At 43.8% G+C, this 10846-nt stretch overlaps 2 protein-coding genes, 1 long non-coding RNA gene and 1 other non-coding gene across 10 annotated transcripts; 2 read left to right on the top strand and 2 right to left on the bottom strand.

Moving 5' to 3' along the window:
* The first annotated feature begins 414 nt into the window (after positions 1 to 414).
* LOC135606537 (uncharacterized) lies at positions 415 to 6286 on the top strand. 7 transcript variants are annotated; one of them, XR_010484845.1, is made up of 6 exons: positions 415 to 611; positions 720 to 770; positions 2373 to 2500; positions 3098 to 4046; positions 4370 to 4948; positions 5282 to 6286. It is a non-coding gene; the product is annotated as an uncharacterized LOC135606537 (long non-coding RNA). The 7 variants fall into 7 exon arrangements; XR_010484847.1 differs by having other exon boundaries at positions 2354 to 2500; XR_010484852.1 differs by lacking the exon at positions 2373 to 2500 and having other exon boundaries at positions 416 to 611; positions 4370 to 4429; positions 4501 to 4948.
* LOC135606531 (uncharacterized) lies at positions 3144 to 3652 on the bottom strand. The gene is made up of 2 exons (XM_065097564.1): positions 3515 to 3652; positions 3144 to 3422 (listed from the first exon to the last, which is right to left on the bottom strand). Exons 1-2 carry the CDS (start codon positions 3650 to 3652, stop codon positions 3231 to 3233), a joined length of 330 nt encoding a protein of 109 aa, XP_064953636.1. The 3' UTR covers positions 3144 to 3230.
* A 374-nt stretch (positions 6287 to 6660) lies between the features above and the next one.
* Positions 6661 to 9380, top strand: LOC103975575 (sugar transport protein MST3). Its single transcript, XM_009390582.3, has 4 exons — positions 6661 to 6834; positions 6934 to 7256; positions 7915 to 8544; positions 8636 to 9380. The coding sequence occupies exons 1-4, from the start codon at positions 6702 to 6704 to the stop codon at positions 9116 to 9118; spliced, it is 1569 nt and encodes a 522-aa protein (XP_009388857.2). The 5' UTR covers positions 6661 to 6701; the 3' UTR covers positions 9119 to 9380.
* Positions 9381 to 10366: 986 nt separating this feature from the next.
* TRNAF-GAA (transfer RNA phenylalanine (anticodon GAA)) lies at positions 10367 to 10439 on the bottom strand. The gene has a single exon. It is a non-coding gene; the product is annotated as a tRNA-Phe (tRNA).
* Positions 10440 to 10846: the final 407 nt, after the last annotated feature.

The raw sequence follows: 10846 nt of genomic DNA, 5'->3' as shown, positions 1-10846 counted from the left end.
AGAATTGTTGATCATAGATTTTTACTAATGATCCCCTGGTTTTCGTCATTTAACTACTGACATTGGTTTTAAACTCCGTCATTATACGCCTAGAATTCTACTTTGCTTCATCTCTTATCTAAATAGGATCTCTTGTCCACAACTCACATATAAATCATCCTAGAATTCAAGATTCATGTCATATGAATTTTTTTATAGAGAACCAAAACCCCACAAAATTGCCAGAATAACTAAGAGTTTTCAGATTCATCAAACGCGATCCGATCATCAAATGGAGTTTCGAAAGATAAATCATTCATTCCTAAATAGAATCTACCAACCTAGTTTGCCTTGTGTTGTATTAAATATAAAAAAATTTCTATTTTTGGACCCCTTTTTATAAAATAAATATAATCGAAGCTACCGGAGCACTCCTAGTTAATTAGTTGTGCGTGTACATATGTGATCGGCTTGCAGGACGATGCGACGACAAGCTCGACTTTGTTTCATCTATTTCCATATTCTTTTTGCGTCTTGTAGAGAAGTCGGCCCGTGGGAGGATGAGCTCGTGGCGTGGCGTCGTGATAGCAACCCCCTTCCACGAGGAGGAGGAGGAGGTTGATCCCTTCTAGGTGATCACTCCCCATCTTATTCTCCCGGTTTGAGTAGTCGATTGAGTGGTTGATGGATCTGAGATTCTTCCTATCTTTCTCTGTTCTCTTTCGATTGCTGCCTGATAGGTTTATCGTCTAAGGATTTTGTCAGATCCGATGCGGTGCGGTTACTTCGGGGTAAATTTATAACCTCAACTAGGTTTAGAAGATGTGTTATTCTCTCGCTTTTATTACGATGATTCTTTAATTCATCCATTTGGTTGATTTGAAATGTTTGATTCTATTAAGAATCTTAATTATGATCGTCCAGATCACGTTTATAAAAATTATATATCCCCAATTAATGCCCACATGTTTGGTTGAGTAATCTACCCGGAAGTGTTAATAATAAGTTAAGCTCGTCTCGTATCTACCTATTTTAACTTTTAGATGCAATGTCATTGATAAAAAAAAAAAATTAAGAGATTCCAATTAATTGCGCTAGTGATCTTATTCAAATGGCATTCGGTAGATGAGCTGCTATCTTTGATCATATACGATCAGAGGGCACCAGCCCTCTTAAAAAATTAGCTGAAGCAATTGGGTCTGCATTTTAATTTTCTTGAGAGAAGGGGTTCGCAGCTGTTGATAGTTGATGAATTCCCTGTGCAGTCTAATCTTCAAACTCATTTGAAAATATAACTGAACTGCATATGGAAGAACCTTAATGGGTCCACCGAGTACAGCTGCTAATATATCACATTGATCAATGCTCGGCAGCATCAGTTGTTGGAGAAAATCTTTTACTAGGATGAAGTTTCACCCTGCTACATTTGGCAATATTTTTAAGGTGTCTGTTCACCAAGGCAATTGTTTCTTATGTCTGTCCACAAATTTAACAATGGTTTGTTAATTGCTAACATCTTAAGCATTTTAGCTAAACCAAGAATGTTTTGAATTCGTGCACTTATCTATCTTTCCAAAGCTGATATTTTCGACTGTCAGTTTAGCACTGTTGGTCTCTTGAAACCAATTCTCAACTTTCCTGCTCAGGTGATTTTCCTGACTCTGATGTTTATTTCATATTAATTTGGTACAGTAAACTGTAATCCAGTTTTCCTGCATTTTCTCTTGTACAGTTTTCCTCATCTCCAAAAGAAATGTTCCATTGCCATCTCTCATTGTCACTCCATTTTGAAGGATGAGTTTCTTTTTTTGTTTAAGCAGTATTCTCTTTTTCGTCTAGTTGAATGGAGCAGATCAGCACAGCTGCACTGTCTTGAAGCATATATGTACCGATCACATATGATGAGTTTCTTTTGTCATTAGGGCGGTGGTCATTTTATTCCAGCGCATATCTTTTCATGAATCCTTGTTCTATTGACATCGAATGTTCTCTAGAAACACCATTCTCCAAAGCATCTGAGAAAATCACTGTAAATTCCTTTTTTTACTCCTATCTTACAACTGATTTCTCAAATTTGGAAACTTTTTTATTACTCTATCCATTTACTAGTTAATTATGTATCTGCACCCAGCACTATCGTTATCATATCTCTCTACATGGGATCTTAGAAATAAATGCATATTATCCGTCATTGCATGATGAACATATGCGAGACTGACTTCCTGACCGATGAAACTATGAATGAAGCTCTTGGTCTTGTTGTAAAGATATGCAATAAAGTATGAAGTCCTGCTATTTCAGGATTCTCGGCTGACTGTCTCTTTTGAGTATATTCTATATCGGTATCTACAGTAAAAACCTTGAACTCTTTCAGTGGCTTTTTCTGGTAGCAGTGACAGAGGCATGCAATGGAAGGTCTCCCTAAGTTACTTAAAGGCAAGGATTTGCTCTTTTGTTAATGGCTATTGTCTAGGGAGATGTTTTGTACTCACCCATGGATGGTCATCAAGTTCAAAGCAATGTTCGTTCTCCTTCCTGACTGACTTTTATATTGTTGATGTTTCGGGCTTTAATTTTAAGAAGGCTTCTCTATTTCATAGGTGGATTAATTGTCAGGATGTTGGGTAATTCCTATTATCTGAGCTATTAGTGTGATCTAATTTAGCTTCTTGTTAAATATTCCAGTGGATCTGAAAGAAATTTGCTAACTGAAGCAGACACATTTTTGTAGTCATCATCTTAATGCTGGAACCTGCCTGTAACATTTGTGAGGTCAGATAAGTAGGAAAATTATGGTGCTTCAATGGGACTCCATCTTATGGTGTGGCAGTCTTCAGTTAGTTTAGAACAACAACTGCTATAAATGATGAATTTGTGAAATTCTAGTACTAACAAATGTGTATTTGGAAGTGTTGTTTTCACGTTGATGGAGGTGCCACAGATTGATGTTTGCCATTAATTCAGGTTGTGAACTTTTGACCTAGGCAGATTTGAAATGTCTCTGCAGACGTTCTTGCAAACTGCAAACTAGTGTGTTAAAAAAATGATCAATTTTTTTCTGTTTGTTATGTTGAAAATTCTCTCACGTTCTTGGGGTTCTCTTTGTTCATTCTTGTAGGTTTCTGCAGAGGGTGACTCAGTTGTGCAAGTAGAACACGAGGAACTGAGACAAAATGTAATTTTCACGACAATTTCTCTCTCATTCATCAATTGCCAAATTACTATGAGCTCAGAAGGTAAAAGGGAAGAGCTCATGCCTTCACTGCCTCCGTAGCTACCAAAAGGCCTGTGTCAGCCTCAGGAGCCGCTGCACCCCTGAAGAGCAAGATTGCTAGGCTTCCTATGTTGAAGTAGATGAAACAACCACAATGGTGGGTGACAAAGGAACCAAAATCTGTTCCCACAATGCATTGCCACCCTGGACCATATGACCTGTCAAACTCCTGCAGTTTTACAAATTCCATTGTAAGAGGAAGAGGAAACAAGACAATGAATGGATGAGTCTTTGTTAGTTAGCCAAGATACTCGAAATTACCTTCTTGATGAAACAGGCTATCTCAGTGGAGTCTGTGACATCAAATTCATCCAGTGCCTTCCCAGCCAAACGGAGAGCATCCTGCTGCATGGTTTGCAGCATATCGGTCTCTCCGATGATTGCCTGGCTTTCCAGCATAGTTGCGTGTTTGCTCTGTTAGGTTTTTCAGGGAGAAGGATTGTTAGTTGTGGGGGAAGGAGAAGCGGTGGTCTCAATTATATCATACTGGGATATGGAGGTAACATTCATGGGTGCTGGTGGACGGGCCACGTCTGTTGAAGATGGATCTTGTGGCCAGTAGTTGACATTCCGGAATATACCAATCAGCCCTTTGTAAAAATGAAGATATATGAGGCCTTGGCGGCAGGGATCTAAAATATTCTTTAGACAATGGCCATTGGATTTGTTCTGCCAGATTATGCATGGAGGTCCCTGGCCGACTCTTCTTCTGATGATTTTGTCTCTTTGTTTGCAGCAGTCCCTTCGTTCATTCAGTATTTCTATGGTATGATAGAAGCAGTGGTGATGTGTGGTAAGTTGCATTCTGTCTAATGAAGTTTACGTTGATCATGCAACAAACAGTTGTTGATTCTTAAAAGAAACTGGCATATTATGTTTAGTCTTTTGCTACAAATATAAATGATTGTTTCAACTTTGTTTTCCTCATGTTATTGTCTGTGTTCTTTTTATTTGTTCGATTTAAAGAGGAAAAAATCAAGAAAAATTTGCCATAATGTGTCTCTTGGTTGATGTGAATCATATGAATTCTTTTGTTCTGATTGATATGTAGAGCAGTGCAATGATCGAAGTGTGTGTCGGCGAGTAGCTGTCTAATTGGCTAATCCTCTTTTTCAGGGTGATGTCAGACAATGGATTTTCCAAGGAAGGATGCCAGTCTGAACATATGCTTCGAAGGTATGGGGTCTAGAAATTTAGTACAAGCTTCTGCTTCATAGATTTAACTTGTGGCTAGAACTGTCTTAAAGGGGGACCTCTGGAATAGTATCTATAGATTAAGAGTGGTGATGCTGGAAATCCGTGGAAGCAGGAAGCCCACTATTTTTGCTCACTTTTCCAGTGGCTTGAAATGACATGCAACTGGTTTGATTCTTCTATTCCTTTGATTTCTCTCTCTCTCTCTCTCTCTCTCTCAAGAATGCTCGTGTTACTTTGTTGGTGTCCTGCACATCTGATATTTGTGGGCATACTTTATAATATTCATCAATTTTGTCCCCCATATTTCCTGCAAAATGGCAATTGATGAGCAGGTGGAGAAGACTGCAGCGCATTCAGAGCTGATCGACGATATATTGCAGGCTACAAAAGTGACTGCAGCTGAGACAGGTGTTGGCCGACGAGCATAGTAGCCACGAGTCCCTTCCTCAGTAGTGTGATCTTGATGTGATCGTCTCCGAGTTGGGAAGCGAATCATGTGTATGGTATTCTGTCATAATCTCTCTGTCAAATCTCCAGCAATTCTGAGTTATATTAGTCTTTTATGAAGTCGCATTATCATTCTTTCGGTGTAAATTCATTAAGTTGGTCAGTTGTATCCCATTAGATAATCATATCCTAAGAAACAAAATAAACGGTGTCACCGAGACAACAGTTGACTTTCGTAATCGTGAGCCCCGCTGTCTTTGGGTATGGTGTGGCATAGCGGAACCCAATCTTTTGTTGTATAGGCGTAGGCCATGAGAATTGGTCAATCAAACGAACATAAAATCATATGAATCGATATATCTCATCCATTCTTTTCCATGACAGGGTGGATCCTGGTGAGATGCTCACCAACTATTTGATTCAATGCTTCCATGAGCCAGCGGTAGAAGCCAAAGAAACGACGCCCATCCGAGCTCGACTGCAGGCCACAGCTGTGCTTTTCTATCGCATGAGGACTCGACGCCGACTTGCGTGTTTGTTGCTCTCCCATGTATACAAGTCAAGCTGTATCTTCGGTGGATCAATGTGATCTCCCTCGGCTTGCTTGGAATTTGTAGGCGACAGTGCATCTGCTGCCGATGTCCCAAATTGACCGCAATGTGGGTTGACTTCATGCGGCCGGTGGTACTCGGCTGGCAATCCAATGGATGGACTTGGCGCCTCCCCATCAAGAACTATCTATCATCTGATAGCACCTATCTTTACTGTCTTAAAATCCAGTGAATATTTAGTTTTGATCGGAGAACTGATGGTCCTCATCTCTCACGCAATAAGCAGTTAATAGATTCAAATACTCGGCTACTAATCTTGGTGCGATCAATTGTCAACAGGCGTTCATGGATTCCCCAGAATGTTTCAGTGCATCCGAGAGAGATTGCTTGTTACAAGACTTAAGATGGCACAAGTGTGGGATGGAAGAAAGAAAAATCCAACCAAACCACCCGGTTTCTCCGGGCATGGGAACACAAAGAATCCGCAGTCAAAAAAGATAGAAGCCACAAGGGGGTTTCATTCCATGAACAGAGTCCCCTGGTCTCGTAACATGTCCATGTTGGAATAATGCCAGAGCTTCCGCTGATTGACTTCTTGACTTGTATCGTAGTTATTACGTGTCTTTTGATAGGAAGATGATATGTCTGCTGTTTCCCTGTTCTATGGCGTCTCACCTGTCCATATATGACATGGTAGACTTTGGTGGCGAGCCTCCAAAGAGTCAAGCATCTCATTCCGATCCGCTTTCTTTCGTATATAATTGGTGTCTTGAAAGCTACGTGATGAGTAGGATATGTATCCCTCTCGAGTTAGTAGTAATATAAAACGTTGGATGGACATCATGTGCAGCTCTCTAAACCTTCTTACTCGTTCACATTACTTTGATGACTCGCATCGTCTCAAAATTGTAGTCAACCCGTAGATACTTGCAATGTAACAAGTGGCGTTGTGTATTGCCTGTTTACTACATGACAAAACCAAGCATTGTGGGGCCCATGCATGTGACTGTGACTATATAATGCAAGTATATAATTCCCGTGACAACTGTAAGTAAATATCAGATATATATGTATATATATATATATATATATATATAAACTGTCTGAGAATTAATAAAAGGAGAAATCAAGATTAAATCTCGACCACGTTACCCAAACCCACTCGCACAACACCTATAAAATCACCTCCCCCTTCTCTCCAATTCCATCTCTCTCTCTCTCTCTCTCTGTCTCAGGAGACTGTGTCGTCGAAAATGGCGGGGGGTGCCATCGTGAACACCGGGGGAGGGAAGGAGTACCCCGGGAAGCTCACCCTCTTCGTGTTCATCACCTGCGTCGTCGCCGCCACCGGTGGGCTTATCTTCGGCTACGATATCGGCATCTCAGGTGGATATCGCGTCCTTCACTTCTTCTTCTCCTTCTGGCTAAACTCTTGTTGGTCTCTTCTTTGACTGTGTGTGTGTGTGTGCGTGTGTGTGTGTATAGGTGGAGTGACGTCGATGGATCCGTTCCTGAAGAAGTTCTTCCCGGAGGTGTTTCGGAAGAAGGAGGACGACAAGACAACCAACCAGTACTGCAAGTTCGACAGCCAGCTGCTGACCACCTTCACCTCCTCCCTCTACCTGGCCGCCCTCGTCGCCTCCTTCTTCGCCGCCACGGTCACCAGGGTGTTCGGCCGCAAGTGGTCCATGCTCGGCGGCGGCCTCACCTTCCTCGTCGGCGCCGCCCTCAACGGCGCCGCCCAGAACGTCCTGATGCTCATCCTCGGCCGCATCCTCCTCGGCATCGGCGTCGGCTTCGCCAACCAGGTACTCCCTTGGCTCGGTGGGTCCCGCTGTGACTCCCAGTCAACCAAACGCTGCTCCACTATGTTGACTATTTTGCATTACGTGCCATAAATAAATCCATTCGTCGTAGAATAAAAGACGGAGTGGTTGAATCGTCGTTTGTATTTCTCATGGACTTCTATCCTCTCATCGCTCATAGGAAACAGCTCTCTCACCTCACACTGTTTTGATATGGTCACTGTCTTCTGGATAACCGAGCTTTCTCTTTTTCTTTTTGGCTTACGGGATGGGATGGAGGAGGAAAAGTCAATAGTAGATATCTCCATATGTAATTGGCCACAAGAGGAGGATAAGTGTAGATAAGACAAGAGGGAATCCTATGGTCCATAATTGTTCTTATTGCATGGCACGATGAGGCCTCCCTCCCATGTTCTTGCTTCTCGCATCACCACCTCTGTGCTTCCTTTCTATCACTCTTCCTCTCCTGAAGCGACCTTTTAATGACTGTGAACCAATAAATCTTGTTACTATAGTATCTTTTACATACTGAGTTGAAATTTGATGTTCGTTTATATATATAATGGATTTTATCGAGTGATTGGAATTGAATCACGCTGGGATGTGACGTTTGATGTTAACAAGATGGTCTCATGGGTTTGGTGTGGACAAAATGATGCAGTCGGTGCCGGTGTACCTGTCGGAGATGGCGCCGGCGAAGCTCCGTGGCATGCTCAACATCGGATTCCAGCTCATGATCACGGTGGGCATCCTGGCCGCCAACCTCATCAACTACGGCACCGACAAGATCAAGGCCGGGTGGGGGTGGCGCGTCAGCCTCGCCCTCGCGGCCGTCCCCGCCGCCATCATCACCGTCGGCTCCGTGTTCCTCCCCGACACCCCCAACTCCCTGATCGAGCGCGGGTACCCCGAGGAGGCGCAGCGCATGCTCCGCCGCATCCGCGGCACCGATGACATCCACGACGAGTACCGCGACCTGGTGGTCGCCAGCGAGGAGTCGAAGCTGGTGAAGCACCCCTGGGCCAACATCGTCAAGCGCAAGTACCGCCCCCAGCTCACCATGGCCATCCTCATCCCCTTCTTCCAGCAGCTCACCGGCATCAACGTCATCATGTTCTACGCCCCCGTCCTCTTCCAGACCATCGGGTTCGGCAGCAACGCCTCCCTCATGTCCGCCGTCATCACCGGCCTCGTCAACGTATTCGCCACCTTCGTCTCCATCTTCACCGTTGATAAGCTCGGCCGACGTAAGCTCTTCTTGGAGGGCGGCGCCCAAATGATCGTCTGTCAGGTACCTTCTTCTTCTTCTTCTTCCACGCCACGCAATCTATCTACAAACCCAGTGCACTCAACACATCCTCCTCCTCCTCCTTCGTCGGTAGATCATCGTCGGGACGCTGATCGCGATCAAATTCGGGACCAACGGAGAGGGGCACCTGTCCAAGGCCTACGCGGCCTTCGTGGTGCTCTTCATCTGCATCTACGTCGCCGGGTTCGCCTGGTCATGGGGTCCCCTGGGCTGGTTGGTTCCTAGCGAGATATTTCCACTGGAGATCCGGTCGGCGGGGCAGAGCATCAACGTGTCCGTCAACATGTTCTTCACCTTCGCCATCGCGCAGGCCTTCCTCACCATGCTCTGCCACATGAAGTTTGGCCTCTTCTACTTCTTCGCCGGGTGGGTGCTCATCATGACCACCTTCATCTCCATCTTCCTGCCCGAGACCAAGAACGTGCCCATCGAGGAGATGATCCTGGTCTGGAGGTCCCACTGGTTCTGGAGCAAGTTCATCGCGGACGAGGACGTCCATGTGGGCAAGGCGGAGACGGAGATGAGCAACGGGAAGCCCAAATCCGACGCCATATGACAGGTGTTCGTTGTTGTGTCTCAGAAAAGATACAGAACAGTTTAGATATAGTTAATCCCCATAGCCATGTTTTCTTCTCTGTCTGCAACTTCGTGCTGCGTGTAAAGATCTTCTTCTTCTTCTTCTTCTTCCTTGTGTCTGAAGCATCAAAGCGAGAGGCTGCACATGAATATGTTCTCCGGATCAAAACCTTGATCTAATCGTTGGCAGCCACTATGTCCAATCCACTTGTTGAATACAACATCTACGTAAGCTCATCTAAGATGCTGTCTCGCTCACTGACATCCCATGTTCTTGAACCGGTAATATGCCATGTTCGTACGATTTCCTGCCGCATGATCTCATCGTGTAATCTGCAGACTGATTCCACGTCTTCTGCAGCTGAATCTGTCGATGCGTTGATAGGAGATCAACACCTGGATGATCCGATGTCACCATGCTCATCGGTTCTTCATCTGACGATCTCATCACGTATGCATCAACACTATCGAATAATGATAAAAGATTTTGCCGTGGATTAACTTTTCAGTTAACTCCAACAGTTATCCCGTCACTTTACTAACTTTAAGTATGAAGGAGATTCCTATCGAACTCAAACATAATCAAATTTAATTTAGGATAATTATCCGAAAAGAAACAAAGAAATAATATTGAGCATGTTTCGTTTATCTCTTCGTTTTTATCTTCGGAGACCAAACTCGTAATAATAAAATTAGACATTTGATTCGAGTTGGCTTCGAACTCTTGGGATCTTAAGACAGTCAAAATTAGCAGGTATCATACAAAATATAGCGGGATTTCGAATCCGTGGATGACACATGCTGAGTCGGCACAAGGATGGATAAGATAAGATAGATGTGAAGGACTCATCCATGAACATTTTATCCACAGAGAACGTCGTCCTAATAAAGAGCAGAATCCAATTCCCATGTTTCAGGTGAAGCTTCTTTCTTTCTTTTGCTTTTTCTTCCTCTTTTTGGTGGAAGCCGATCTAAAGTGGATAATTGGGCGGCTCGTCGGATCTGGATGGGTGGGCAAGGAAGGAGCAGCTCGTGACGGCTCTCCCCCAACTTTTCCTGCTCATTAATGGTGGCTTTGGACTCTGTTTCACGTGTCACCCAAAAGGCATGCAGTAATACCACTTCACGGGAAAGATATGATTCATGACGTTCCTTTTCCGCTCTTCTTCTCACGTAGCCTGTAATATTACACCGAAGTACTAAAATAAAAATCAGTTTAAAACATAATTGCGGTGAGCGTGGATCGAACACGCGACCTTCAGATCTTCAGTCTGACGCTCTCCCAACTGAGCTATCCCCGCTTTGTGATTTGCATTGCTAAGTAACCTATTTAAGGTTTAATAATATCTATCAAAAATCCGAGGTAAAATTTATAGCATAAATAACAAATTTCACAATGAATAAACAGTTTAGGCAATTAAAATTTCATGTAGAAGAAGAGATGCTTCTTTTCCCACTAAGACTCTTTACAATCGTCCGTTCGGCCTGTGGAACTCAACATTGGGCCTCCAGACTCTGTATCGGGCCTCTTTCATGGCCTTATTTGGTTTACGAATCTGGCAATGTTTGCCATACTTATGAGTCGATTCTTATCCACGAACTGGGTGGACTTGCTGACGTCGATGAAATCCGACACGAGGCACCGACCGAATTGCAGCACGAGACGGATGGATCCCACGTGCGGGCGAGATCGAGGCCCAAATGTATC

The sequence above is a fragment of the Musa acuminata genome, chromosome BXJ1-2 (genome assembly GCF_036884655.1).
Source record: "Musa acuminata AAA Group cultivar baxijiao chromosome BXJ1-2, Cavendish_Baxijiao_AAA, whole genome shotgun sequence".
In the NCBI taxonomy this organism is placed as follows: domain Eukaryota; kingdom Viridiplantae; phylum Streptophyta; class Magnoliopsida; order Zingiberales; family Musaceae; genus Musa; species Musa acuminata.
This window is presented reverse-complemented; position numbering and strand designations above follow the sequence as displayed.